The 14588-nt window shown below is 32.6% G+C and overlaps 1 protein-coding gene and 1 long non-coding RNA gene across 3 annotated transcripts; both read left to right on the top strand.

Annotated features, from left to right (window-relative positions):
• Nucleotides 1-275: 275 nt before the first annotated feature.
• LOC106417940 (homeobox-leucine zipper protein ATHB-17) lies at nucleotides 276-2837 on the top strand. Of its 2 annotated transcripts, none has more exons than XM_013858651.3 (4): nucleotides 276-439; nucleotides 717-904; nucleotides 1001-1080; nucleotides 2422-2837. In XM_013858651.3, the coding sequence occupies exons 1-4, from the start codon at nucleotides 361-363 to the stop codon at nucleotides 2669-2671; spliced, it is 597 nt and encodes a 198-aa protein (XP_013714105.1). In that variant the 5' UTR covers nucleotides 276-360; the 3' UTR covers nucleotides 2672-2837. The 2 variants fall into 2 exon arrangements, with proteins under 2 accessions (XP_013714105.1, XP_013714110.1); XM_013858656.3 differs by having other exon boundaries at nucleotides 277-439; nucleotides 723-904.
• An 8967-nt stretch (nucleotides 2838-11804) lies between these two features.
• LOC106417925 lies at nucleotides 11805-13102 on the top strand. The gene is made up of 4 exons (XR_001283538.3): nucleotides 11805-12190; nucleotides 12285-12317; nucleotides 12654-12749; nucleotides 12864-13102. It is a non-coding gene; the product is annotated as an uncharacterized LOC106417925 (long non-coding RNA).
• Nucleotides 13103-14588: the final 1486 nt, after the last annotated feature.

The following is a 14588-nucleotide window of genomic DNA, read 5'->3' as shown; positions in this document are numbered from 1 at the left end:
GTTAATACAGTTTAATACTAATAATATAAAATTGGTTTAGTGGACACATATACATTAGGCATCTTATTATATTCTCCTTACATGTACATTGCTTATCCTATAATGATAAAACTACTATTTATGTACATGCGGCAATAATATACGTACGCATTAGCATATACTAGTACTCTATGATATGGATTACGCATGCGTGCGTGCGCATATACACATCTACATACATATATAATTATGTTTGTGTATGTGAATGTGAATATAAATATAAAGGCATCGCCAGCTTCAAGTTTGTCTCTTTATTATTAGTCTCCCTCTCTAACTTTACCTTTTCTTCTTTCTTCCCCTTGAAGAACCCTAGATAAATTAATGGCTATTTTACCAGAAAACTCTTCAAACTTGGATCTTACTATCTCCGTTCCAGGCTTTTCTTCCTCTCCTCCTTCCGGTAAGCCATAAATACAACTTATACATAATCTAACATACTATGTAAATAATATGATCATAAGTAATTAACTACTATATGAGCTCTTGTGTTCAGATTCTTCTGGTTGATGATCTATTTTTATTAATTCATAATAAAAACAAGATCTCGTGTATGCGTAACTAGTTTTACATCGCCATGTTTTTATAATTAAAAAGATAATAATTATGTCATCATCGTCTTACTTCTTTGATCCTGAGATATCGTTTGTCGTTATTATTAATGTTACACGCAAAATAAGTTTCAGATGAAGGAAGTGGCGGAGGAAGGGAGCAGCTAAAGCTAGACATGAATCGATTGCCGTCGTCTGAAGACGATGAAGAACTCAGCCACGGTGGCTCTGCTCCTCCGCGAAAGAAACTCCGTCTAACAAGAGAACAATCTCGTCTTCTTGAAGATAGTTTCAGACAGAATCATACCCTTAATCCCGTAATTATTATTCTCTACCAATAATATCAATAGTTTTCTTCAACAATAACTGTTTTATACTTATGTTTCTCTATTTTTTTTTTGTGTAAAATGTAGAAACAAAAGGAAGCACTTGCAAAGCATTTGATGCTACGGCCAAGACAAATTGAAGTTTGGTTCCAAAACCGTAGAGCAAGGTACGGTTTCTTTTTCATTTATTTTTTTACCTTTTTACATCATTGGTGAATAAAAATATCTGACTATAATAATGTTAATACAATAAGCGAGTGCTCGATGATTAGTCTGAGATAGGAGTATTACATAAGCGTTAAACGTTGACGGAATATATATATAAAGCAAACAAAAAAAAAACGAAATCTGAATCGGATTCGACCTACCCCGTTAACATACAAGTCGTACCCTTATATAATAAAAAGTTAATGTTGTCTTTTTCATACATATATCTCATTCCTCTATCAAATATTTATTTATAATGCTTTCCTTCGAGGTCTTTCTTAAGTCCTCGAAAAGTAGTATACATGAATGACAACTTGCTACACCAACATATACAAAATTTCAATTTACCTGAACTTCTCCAAGTCAAACCATTTACACAAAAAAGTTAACAGCCACTCAATCAAACACACATTGATAAAAAAACTATATTAATGTGGAAGTAGTTATATATGTCCCATCACGTATAAGTATGTTGTTGCATGGTTATTTTCACAAGTGACGACGGCATTTCGAAGCCGCCAGTAATGATATCAGATCCATTAACACGTTTTTTTAGTGTGTGATGTAACTTGGGGTAAGTAATGTTTGAAACATTTTGGCTCGTGTATGTCAATATATACGTGTATACATAAGAACATATACCTACCTATATATTCACGTGTCATTGTGTCAAGGTCTCAACGTTTCACACTAATCTTATTACATATTTTATTGGTAGCGTATAGTTCTTCAGTTTCTGCATGAATCTCATTTGTTCAGGTGTATAACATATAGAGTCTTGATCAATATATAAATTTTCATTCTTAAAAAGGAAAATGTTACCTATTTTAATATAAATAAATTACTATTAAATTTAGATATCTCAATAATTGTGAACAGATGTGAAAGGTATCTATGGTGCAATAAATAAGAAGAGTTTCAATACTGGTGGTATAACTATTATGACGGTTTCCCAAAATATAACTATAATCATAGCCACACTTTTGTTACAAATACTTATTTTATAGCCTCTTTGTTCTTTCAATTTATATCATTATTTGTTAATAAATACAGTATATCAATCAATGTGTTTTCTTCCTTCTGTGCTGCCTCGTGTACTTATTTTCTCATCAATGCCCTTTGACTCATAACTCATTTGGCCCTTCATGCGTTTTTAATTTCTATGTTATATATACTTTTAATATATATATATATATATTTGCATCGTCGACAAGCATATTTAATCCTTGTTTTCAGTTTAATCTATGTGCATAAACAAATAATTAACTCGTACCGTACTATTTTGGCTTTGTTTTGTTTAGGAGCAAATTAAAACAAACTGAGATGGAATGCGAGTATCTTAAAAGGTGGTTTGGTTCTTTAACCGAGCAAAACCACAGGCTCCACAGAGAAGTAGAAGAGCTTAGAGCCATGAAGGTGGCCCCATCCACGGTGACCTCCACCTCGAGCCTCACTATGTGTCCTCGCTGCGAGCGAGTAACCACTGCAGCGAGTCCCTCCATGGCGGCTCCGGCCAAGAAAGCGCTTCCCCTGAAAGAGCGTGAACATTGATTTACATATTTATTGCTTATGGTTTAGAAGTTAATTAACGAGGGTCTGCCAAGGACACAAATTATCACATGATTGCGTGTAAATATTTCTTATGGATTATATTCTATGCGCGCACAACAAATCCTTGTAAATATTTTTATTTTAATCAAAAAATCTAATTTCCTTATTTTTGGATTGGAAATATAATAATATAACGTTTTAGAAGTCAATATTTTCAAGCCCGTACCAGAACATTCTTAACCAAAAAAATCCTTACGATAACATCTAATCTATTCCTTAATATTTACCAGTCTTTGCCATTGAGTTGATATTTTTTATTTTAAATAAAAGTAAATTACTTTAAAACTTGACCACGACAAATGTGGTTGACTCCGTTGCAATTAATCTGTTATCATAAGAATTGGTTCAAATTTTTCTTTTTGTGATCGACTTTACAGATTCAAACTGACTCTGTAATACTATCTGGTAGCTCAACATCCAGTAATTTATAAATCAACTATTATGTGTTATCGAATCATACAAACCAGTAAATACAACCATATTGATAAATAATTGCAGAAATCAACCCAATCTATATTTAAAATCAGTAAATATAAACATATTGATAAATAATCCGAAACTTTATTTTACCGTCCAATATATCCAATGCTAAACCGGATTAAGAACTCCAATTGAAAACTGGTATATTAATTAGTTCCTCCCGGGACAAAATTTAGTTAAGACAAACACAAATCATTTAAATTAAGATCACAATATGTATAAAATAATATATGTGATTATTTATATGTATAAAATATTATTAATTATAAGAAAACTTATTTGATGGTACATATAAAATACGATTAATTATATGATAACACATATTTTGTAACCTATGATGACACATATATGATATTTATATAATAGTGATTAAGGGTGGGCGTTCGGGTTCGTTTTCAGGTCTTTTTGAGATTTCATATCCAGTTCAGATCTTTGAGTATTTGATTCGGAATTAGATAACCAATTTAAATAGGTTTAGTTTAAATATTTGGATAGAGAATTAATAATTATTTACATATTTTTGGATACCCAAAATATTTCGGTTCAGATCGGATTAGGTTTCAGTTCTTCAAATTCTAAATTTTTGAATAATTCAGATATTTAATCAATTCCGGTTCGGATTTAGTACTACTTATTCAGATTGTGATCGGTTCGATTCTTCGAGTTCGAGTTTTTTGCCCAACCCTAAATAGTAATATAAAAAGCAAATAGCATCATATTTGTTAAAGAAAATACATCCGCACGGATGTGCGGGTCAAAATCTAGTTTAAATTAAGATCACAATCTTATAGCCCACGTTAATTTTGTGGAGGTTTTTTTTTTGACAACGAATTTTGTGGAGGTTAATAATTGTATTGCCATATCATTTTCATTTGTAATCTATCCATATTATTAAAAAAGAAGTACAAAATATAAATGTCCCTTAATTTTACCATTTATTTACACTAGAATGCCAATGACATATTTATTGAACCTATATTTAAATTTGATTATCTTTTTCTAATTTAAATAATATATTTAATCATCTATTGTCTTTCCTAATTTGAATAATAGATTTTTTAAATTGAATCTTAACCAAGATAGATTTCCCAATAGATTTTGTATTAACATATTAAATATGTTTCTATTCATTAGTAATAAACTATAAAGTAAAAAATCACACATCATAATCAATTTATATAATATATAAATAAAATATAAAATAAACTATTGATAAATTATTGGTATAATGTTTTCATATATATAAGTCCAGTTCATTATAAATATTCTATTTGCTTATATGATACAATGTGATATAATAGAATATTAAAATAAAAAATATAACTATTCAAAGTACTAAATAAAATTGTAATGTTTTATAAATGTTATATGATCAATTATGTAATACATTTAAATTATAAAATATATATCATACCATTTAGTACAAAAAAGAATTTAAGTTAAAAAAAATATTCAGATGGTAACATGTCAAGCTCTAAGAATAAATAATAACAGTGTGGAACAATTTTATTTAGCAAATTTATTCTAATAGAAATTATAATCCCAAATATTTTATATATTTTGCTAATTTATAAAATTTATTTTATTTTTTTTTAAGGGGTGCTAAAATTTTGGAATTAGAAATAATTATGACCCACCCCTATACTATTTTAATTAGGATAATTGAAATTTATATCAAAATATTTTATTAAAATTTAATTTATAAATAGAAGGTGCAGCATTATTTTGTGATATACGTTTGTGTTATAACTGCATAGTTTAGTTTTCGATCTAAATTTATGAATAAAAAGTACAACTTTATGTTGTGATATACATTTTTTTGTGAAAAATAATTTAAAATATATACTACGACGCTTTATGGAGTAATAGCAAACAAATATATGATTTTAAATCATGAAGTTATTTACAAAAATAGTTGAAGAAGTAAAGGAAGAAGAAGACCATGCATGTTGACTATAACATTATTTTGTTTGAAAAATCTATAAACGTTTCAAAATATGGTTAATGTTAAAAATATTTACCATTAACGATGCAATTTTTTTTACGTATATAAAAATGAAATCAAACACCCGCGCGATTGCGCAGATCAAGATCTAGTTCAACTTAGAAATACTTATCAGTAAATCATGATAAATATATTAGGTTTCTTATATGGATCTGTTGGCTGTTTATTTTATCTTAAAATGTTAAATTTAGAATCATGAAACTAAATAACTTTTTTGTCTCAGAAAGATAATACAAATTTTATACTTATGTATTTAAAATTTTAACTTCCTAATTCGGCCGATTAAGGGGATGATATAGGTTGATAAAGAAAAGGGGATGATATATATAGTAAAAGGCCAATTCTGACTTAGTTGGGCTAAGTTGAAATGCACTAATTCGAATACCTCAATATAGGTGCATTAATGTTCAATTTGTTTTTTGTCTGGTTAATTATGTTATTACAAATAATGAGAAAATTATATATACAATATTACAGCCGAGGATTCACGTCTGACTGCATCATTCTGAGTATCTCTATGAGATCCATTCCTGACGATACTCTTTGCGCCATGCTGAAGATTTCTTGTAAGCATTTTTTTTTAATTTTCTGCATAATTCGCCTTCTCCGGGAATTGAAACCCAAGCTTTTTTCTGTAGAAATTGCGTTGTCTGGGATTCGAACCCCACACATGGGTGTAGAAGCCTTTAAACCTTGACCACTAAGCCACGGTGCTTTCACAAAATTACGTTACAGTGATATGGTCCATAAATATTGGTTCGTAGATATTTGAACTATAATATGCCCCTTGAAGTTAGTTTCCGAACGGTGATATTGGCCATGTAATGGTTGCGCATATAAACAGAAGGCCGTTTATACTTCAATGTTTTGCCTATCTAAGCTAACTCACTCATCTCGCTTGCCTAAATAAAATGTGAAACTTTATTCATGGATTAAAGAGTTTGGGTAAAGCTCAAAGTCACAAGCTAAGGGGAAAAGTTTTGAAGTCTCTTCTCGAGGAAATGAACTGAAACTTAGCTCTGAAATCCAAATGCAAGTGGAATCCTCACATACATAGTATTTGATTCAATTTGGGTTTTGATTAGAGTTTCGATTTGGGGTTCGGTGTTGCTGTTGGTTTCGAGTAGGGGTTTGATTTTGTGTTTTCATTTCGGTTTCAATTTAGGGTTTTGTGTTTTTCAATCTTAACGCTTCTTTTGTTTCTCTTTCTGCAGATGTCAGAAACGTGAGACCCTAATTGAGAGCCGCTTCAATGCCTCATGGTAGGACTCCTGCTTCTTCTCAACCAACAAGACCTCCTGGAGTGGTCGGCTCTTCAACTTCATATGCGGCTCCTCCTCCTCCTCCTCCAACCTATGCGACGAGAACAGAAGAGGCTCTGCTACGTGCTCCAACCCGAATTAATCAGTCACACCTCCATCCTGATAAGATCAATGGAGCATTGTGGTAAGTGATATCATTTACCATGTAGTTAATGAACTTAGTAGCTAAGTGTTAGGTATACTGTTGTAGTAAATGGGTGTTGTTACATGTTCTTATCGGATGTTTTATGCATTGTCTTTGCAGGATCGGAGTTGATCCTGAAGTCCATGAGTTTATAAGAGCAACATGGCAGGGAAACTTCAGGGGGCCGTGGCAAAGCTGGTTAAAGGTTCCAGTGGAGAAGAGAACAAGTTGGTGGCACTCATTCATTGTAAGTGATCGGAAACTTCAATTCCCATTCCCATTTCCATTATTAATTACTCCTTAATATTTTGCTTCTAATTACTTCTCTTCTTTTGTAGCAACAATACTACTGGGAAGACCAATTTCATGAAGAAAGCTACTTCAAATGGAAGCTTCAGACTCGAGTGACTATATGCAGACGCATCAGCCAAAAAAGACAAAAGAACAAGCAGCCAAGTTACATCAGTGCGACTGACTGGGAAACGATCCTTGCGAATTGGTCCACAGCTGAAGCAAAAGCCAAGAGCCAATCAGCAGCTGAATCTCGTTTTGCTGCTCTTCCAAGGCTGAAGATGCACGTCCATGGTGCAGGACCACACACCTTTGCAAATATTGCGTATAACATGGTCAACTTACCATCTCTTTTTACTTACATTTATTCTCTTCTTCCCTTTGTTGTAGGTTGTTGAGGAAGGTATGGAGGGACCAGTTTCATATCCTGATCTTGTGAGGAAGACTCACTGCCGTAAAGATGGGACCTTCCTCGACGAACGAGCAGAGGCACTGGTTCTGGAGGTTGAGCAAGCGGTTAAAGAGATGCTACAAGATGGATCTCCTCTTGGAGATAGCCAAACTGACTCAACGGCTGCCACAAGAACTTCAAAGCGCCTTCTCCTAAACAAAGAATACATCAAGGTAATAATCTCTCCTGCTCATTGTCTTTGTTCCTTCTTACTGTTTTTAGCTTAATGTTTCTCCACTCTTAGTATTGAATTTATAACAATCACTGTATTTTTATGACTGATTGTCACTGTATATTTATGACTGATTGTTCTCTGTGGTAATGATGTCTTGCGTTTGTATTTTTCAGCGTGGACAGACACGGGCACCATATATGGTCTTGGCAATCTTCAGTGCAAGAACAAGCGTCCTTCTGAGTCTGTCCCTGCTGCACTCAAGCGAGAGATAAACATGGAGATGCGGGTTTCTCGCCTGGAGACTCTCACACAGGAAATCAAGTTTGATGTTCATGCTTTGAAGACTGACTTTGATGAAGGCACAGCTAGAACTCAATTAACTCTCAACATGATTCTGCAACTTATTTAGCCTCAAGCTTCTGCTGCACAAGCAAGTCAGTCTCAGCATCACTCTCCCTCTCATTCTGCAGCTCCACCTCAAGGTCAAGCTCAACCTAAAGGTCACGGTCAAGATCCAACTCCACCTCACGATCAGCCTCAAGATCCAGGTGATGCACAACCTCAACATCTCATCACCACTAACAATTCTGCTTTAGATAGGTTGTGTAATGAACTTGGATTGTAGGTTTAGATGTGGCTGTTTATGTATTATGGTTTCATGTTTTGAACCTTTTGAATGTTTGAATGTTTATCTTTTGAATGTTTTGTGGATCTTTTGAACTTTTAGGAAGCTAATGTAATATAAATTCCTTTTCTGTTCTAGCTTCTTTTTTAAATTGTTCATAATCAAAACGAAAACCCAGGAAAATCGGACCAAAAGGAAACAAATGAAATGAAAAATTTGTTTCCATTTTGTTGCAATATGCGACGAAATTATCGTAGCAAAGTTGTGGTAAGTTACCACGAAAAGGACGTAGCAACATCGTGTAGTAAATTTGCCACGAAACGGTCGTCTCAAAACGTAGTAAGATGCCACGATTTATAACGTAGCAAAACGTAGCAAATTGCCACGTTTCTTTTCGTAACAAAACGTAGCAAGTTGCCACGTTTCTTTTCGTAGCAACGTCGTATCAATTTGCTACGATTTTGCTACGATGCGAAAATGGCTACGATCGTATAGCTACAAAAACATAAACGTCTTTCGTAGCAAAACCCCCATATAGCTACGAAAATTTTCCTATAGCCATGATTATTTGTCATTCCTATTTGAGTTTTTTACTAGTGTATGGAAAAATTAAGTTTATCTCATACGTAAATAGATTATCAAACATTTTGTATTACTCGAAATTTTGGATCTTATATTCATACTCTCTCAGGTTTTTGAAATCCATATTTTAAAATTCTGAATTTAAAAGTAATACTTCGTACCACAATAATATGAACGTGAAACACAAAGAAACTAATCATACTATCAACACCTTGGTGACAATATATTGGTGAAATTATCAAACATGTCTATTATATTTAAAAAAAAACAAATTTAATATTTTGTTCTCTGAGTACCGCCACCTGGATTCTCTGAGTACCGCCACCTGAGTTCGAATCCGGTCACCTGGAACACTTTAAGTGGTAAGAAAACGTAAATTTTATAGGTGTCGTGGTGATTAGTTATTGAACCTAGAAAACCTTTGAGATCATACCATGATTATCAAAAAATATATTGTTTTGTTTGATTTTTTTCTCTAGAAATTCAAATTATTTATTTTGTAGATGCAAAACATTTGTTAGTGTCAGCAAATCCGATCATAAACAAGGTACATCCTCACCATCAAAGATATCATCCGAAAATATTGATCTTTTCGGATTAATAATGCTTGATATTTTATTCAGATGCTTATACTTTTAAGTATCATGTAGACAATATATAGAAAGAATTTTGAAATTTTATTTTATTTAAGTACCAAATAGTATCTACAGACGGGTGAGTAAATAATTTAAAGGAGAACTAATTCTAGAGATTCATTATGTATAATTTTGAAACAGATTGTTAATATTTATTGCTGTTACAGGACGTTTATTATTTATGAGGTCATTTGTTCGAGGGTTGTCTATGTATTAAATAACAGGGGTTAACTGGTTATGATTTTCTGTAAAATTTTACTGTTTATGAAAAAAAATTGTAGAGCTTAATTTCGTGAATGTAAATAGGGGTTAATTTGTTTTGTTTAAAATGATTATTTTCGTGAATGTAATTTTTTTTGTTAATTTGTAGGTATAAAAATATGTTGGGAGATCATTTATAGCTATGTCGGATCTCGTGTTTAGGGTGTCTGATGGCTAGGGTATTATGTTCCTTCATTTTGACTAATTTGCATATAACAACTGTTTTGAATATTTTTCTTTTTAGTTTATATCTTCCATTTAGAATTATGATGATTTGAAATGTAATATGTGTCATATGTGCATTAAATGTAATATGTGCTCATATAACAACTGTTTTGAATTAGGTTCTAAAAATCGACCTAGCCAGCGCCTAGGCGACAACTCGGTCTTATCCAAAACGATTTTCTTAAAATCCAATTTATACCGATTTATATGATTCAAATTAGACTTTAAACTGTTCTAAATAGATTAAAATTGGTTAAAATCGATCTAAATTTGTCTTTATATGTTAAATGAAGCAATAATATTATTTCAAATCTACAAATTTGTCTACTTTCTTATGCTTTGTATATCTAATTTTGATAATTCATCACAATAATTTTATAATTAAACTTAAAAACTAAAATATGTCATATAATGTATAAAATATATAAAATAAATCAATAATTTGTTAATGTCTAGGCCTCGCCTAGGCCTCGAATAATCCGCCTAATCGTTAGTCCTTTATAAACTGCTTAGTTACCGTCTAACGATTTTTAGAACATTGATTTTGAATATTTTTATTTTTAATTTGTATCTATCTTCCATTTAGAATTATGTTGATTTGAAATGTAATATGTGGTCATATGTGCATTAAGTTTGTCATCGTTGAGTTCTTTTATGAATGAGCGATTTTTTAACTTAACGATCATTGTCTTGAAGTTTTTTTTGCCTTTTTGCTAAATTGTCTTGAGGTTCCATTGTGAGATTAAATTTATGTGTCAGAGTATTACTAAATAGAATTGCTTTATCAGAAAGAATTTCAGTTTAGTTCTGACAATAAAAACTGAAGGTTCTTGTTCAAATCATGAATACAAATTATCTAACATATTTGTAGTAGAAACATGTGATTTCAGTTTTAGATATATATTTTTTGTATTCTTATATAGTTTTCAGCCCGTAGCCCTGTAACTATAATTCCATGAAGTGATTAAAAAGCTTACCTCGTAAATATTTCGTCTAGTTATTGTCTCTATATTCTCTTTTGCATAACATCAGAATTCTTTCGAGATTTTATTAATATTTGTTTTTATCTTCAAAATTTTGATTTACATCAGAATTCTTTAGAGATTTTAGTAATATTTGTTTTTATCTTCAAAATTTTGATTTTCTACTATCCGTAAATCGTTATTTATGTGGTTGCTCTTTTTTTTATGTATGTCAGTATGTGGTTGCTCTTCTATTTTGGTCAAAGTCCTTTAACTTGGTTTGTTGTAAGAAATTGAGACACAGTTTTGTTGAGATTGGCTACATTTCTTAATCGACATAATTATTTTAATGGAACTGTTTTAAAAATAAATTTCAAAAGGCTTGAAATCCTTATAAAAGGTTACAACATCAATACATGTAGGAACAAAAATACCTCCTCCAAAGCCTTTTACATATGTCAAAAGATCTAAAAATGAAATGGACATGATGCTTTGTCCAAAAAAAGAAGAAAGAAATGGACATGATGTTTCTAGGACTTGACGGAGACGTCACTATCAGTTCGTTGCTCACCTTTCTGATTCCATATCTGCTTTTGATTTTTAGTTTCAAGCTTGTTTACAATTGTGTTAAAAAAAACTTGTTTACAATAAGAATACAAAAGCCCAGCCAGCCAGTGGTTCACTAACTTTATCACTAAATGTTTTTCATGTTGATAACATCAAAATCACTTTCCCCTCAGCAACTTGTTCTTGTTTAGATCTAACTTATGAACATAAGTTACTTCTTGTTTAGATCACACATATGAAGTATGTCTTCCATCAAACTTACTTTCCATAACCCAGGAAAGTTCGATAATTTATAGAAAAAAGATTACATTATAGAGATGCAGATTCTATATTAATTATGGTCTCCAATATCCTTCGTTTCTAATTTTCACCTAAGATCATCATTAACGGGGTATGCAACTCCCGTCTCTTAGTATTAATAGCAATTAAAAAAAGTTAGGTTAAATAAGAAGAAACGTTGCTTAATTAAGAGTTACATAGGGACGGTCTTTTGAGACACGTGTTGGCTAAAGAGCGTTCATCTCTTTCTCTCTCCCTCTCGTCGACCATTCTCCAAAATCTCTCAGACAATACTCGATGGCGACGATTCCTCCCCAATTCTTCAGGGCAAGTCAAATATAACTCTTCTGTGTGTTAGATTATAGACGGAGGAGGTGGCGACGGTGGTGGTGCCGCGTACAACCACACACGGTGGAGGAGGTTTTTAGGGATTTTAAGGGTCGTAGGAATGGCATGATTAAGGCTCTAACCACTGGTAATATTTGGTCACTCGCTCTTCGTTTTGTTTTTTCTTCTTCTTTCATTGTCGTTAAAAATCTCAACTTTTTGATTTGCCTTTTATTCGGCAGATGTTCAGGAGTTTTACCGACTTTGCAATCCAGGTGAGTGCCCTTCAGAGATTTGTTTGTGGGATTGATGAAAGTCACTATTTTTATAGTGTGTGTGTTTGAATTGTCTTTGTTGGCTCTGTTTTGCTGAGTGTTGAATGATGCATTAGGGGTTTTGATAGTTTCTCTGAATTATGAGCAATAAAGGAGTAAAGTTTTGTTTTTTGTTTGTGGGATTGATTTCCTTGAAAGTCTTTGCTTTTTTTTTTGTTTGAGTTTTCTTTCTTGTGCTCTGTTTCTCTGAGCTCTCCTTGAAGGCGGAGTAAAGTTTAGATTTTTGAATATTGATTTTCAAAATAATGTCCTTCTGTCTGAAATCTCTTTTGGTAGTGTCACAAGTTCGTGATGATGAGCAGAAGTTGTGTCAGATACAAAGAAAGCTATTGAGTTGGATCCTGCATTGGCCAAAGCTTACTTAAGAAAAGGGTACGTCTTTGATGTTTCATCTTGATGTATTGATTGAGGTTGGTGAAGGAGAAGATTGAGTTTGATGTGAATCAGATGAATTGGCCACTAAAGGCTGTGGCTTTGTTTCCTCAGCTACTTGGATACAGCATGGGGAAGAGGATTGTGCCTAGGTGTAACGTAATCAAAGCTCTCATGACCAAAGGGTTGCTTGGTTTATCGGTTTCATTAGAAAGAAACATTTGTTATGTTATTTCATGATTCAGAAACATCATGATATTTTCTTTTTTGTGAATCATATTTCATTCATGCAATTAAAACTGGTACATTCATGCAATTAAAATGTTTAAGAATTTTGTTTTTAAAACCTTTAATTAAGAGTCTTACAATGGAGCATAAAAATGTTTGGATTTTTTTTAATATTGTCTCTTAACTCATTTTTACTATTTAAAAATATTATTCAAAAAAATAAGAACCCTTAAATGGGTTTTTGGGATAATCATAAAGTAGTTACAAAAATGAGAAAAACGAAACATTGATCGATGATTTTTGAAACCTTCTAAATAACCAAAAAAAAAAAACACTCAATCTAATTAACTATATGATGGTGAACATAATCGGTGATGGCAGTTTAAATTGGAAAAGGAAGGCGAGGGAATCGGTGCCTCCGGAAAATCGAACTTTTAATCATTGAGGAGGTTGTCAACCAATTAGCTCCCTTCTTTTTAGTATAAAATCGGTGCCTCCGGAAAACGAAGGAGAAGCGTGACATCGGGCTGCCAAGAACCCGGCCGGTTGATATTTGAAGATGGTAGTCACCATTGTTGCAGGTTATGCTAGTAAAGAAGAAATATACATGATTTGGGGGAAGCAATGAGATTTGGAGAGGACATCATCCCTTTTTATAAGATCAAAATTTATCGTTTACGTGAATTGAAAATTGAATTGGGCATAGTGGGAGAGAGGTGGACTGGGGAACTTAATGGTGAATCTTAATCACATGGTTTTAAAGTTAAACAGAAGCGTTACACTTCCACAAACGGCTCCGAAACGGTGGTGAGAATCAGGGGAGATGAGATGGCGTCAGTGATAGATATTAAGCCAGAAAAAAAAAAAGACAAATGGGTGTTAGTGGGCTAAATAATACTTATGATATGTGAGGCCACATATATTACGAAAGCTTTTTATGGCCCATTCGAACTAATCTGCAAACGAAACCGTGACTTTTTTTTTGCTGAAGAAGAGAGCACGTTCTACTTTATATAGATAGATAGATAGATACGTGATTCTTTAGAATTTTTTGTTATTACATGATATTTTCAGCTTTTATGTAATGTTTATAATTTTCTTTTTTTTTTCGAGAAAATGACTAAATTTTTTTTATATTAAACAGTTTAATTTATGCACACAAACCTAACTAAAACATCAAAAGATACAAAATTAACGGAAAATTAGCGGAAGAGGTGATAGGAAAAGGATCATTCAGCCAGACTAAAAGGATATGATTTGTCAAAAGGGAGAACTGATAGATTGAATGGTGACACAAGAGGGGCGGAAAGTCTCTTGATACTACCAAATTTCAGTTGTTGCTTGATATGACGTACAAATCTAACAAAAGAAGGGTTTCTAAACGTTGCTTGATATGACACACAGGTCCAACGAAATAGAAAATGTTTACTTGGAGATAACCTCACCAAGAAACAAGAAGTGTTCTACAAAGAACAAAGGAGATTCTTTACCTGCCCTGCTGCGGTTAAGGCTTGGAAGTTAGCTCAAATACCTCCGCCAAGAGGTGGCTTATCGCCTGACTCTACGTTCTTGAACTTGCACTACCTGGTTGCTGCACAAAGAAGAGGAACT

The sequence above is a fragment of the Brassica napus genome, chromosome A2, assembly GCF_020379485.1.
Source record: "Brassica napus cultivar Da-Ae chromosome A2, Da-Ae, whole genome shotgun sequence".
NCBI lineage: Eukaryota > Viridiplantae > Streptophyta > Magnoliopsida > Brassicales > Brassicaceae > Brassica > Brassica napus.
Note: the sequence above shows the minus strand (reverse complement) of the source record. Positions and strands in the feature narration are given on the sequence as shown.

What these genes read in the sequence shown, in the direction of transcription:
- LOC106417940 (XM_013858651.3), top strand. Translation starts at nt 361, where the DNA reads ATGGCTATTTTACCAGAAAACTCTTCAAACTTGGATCTTACTATCTCC. An exon ending in TTCTTCCTCTCCTCCTTCCG is followed by an intron (nt 440 to 716) that starts GTAAGCCATAAA and finishes ACGCAAAATAAG; the next exon opens with TTTCAGATGAAGGAAGTGGC. An exon ending in AGAATCATACCCTTAATCCC is followed by an intron (nt 905 to 1,000) that starts GTAATTATTATT and finishes TGTAAAATGTAG; the next exon opens with AAACAAAAGGAAGCACTTGC.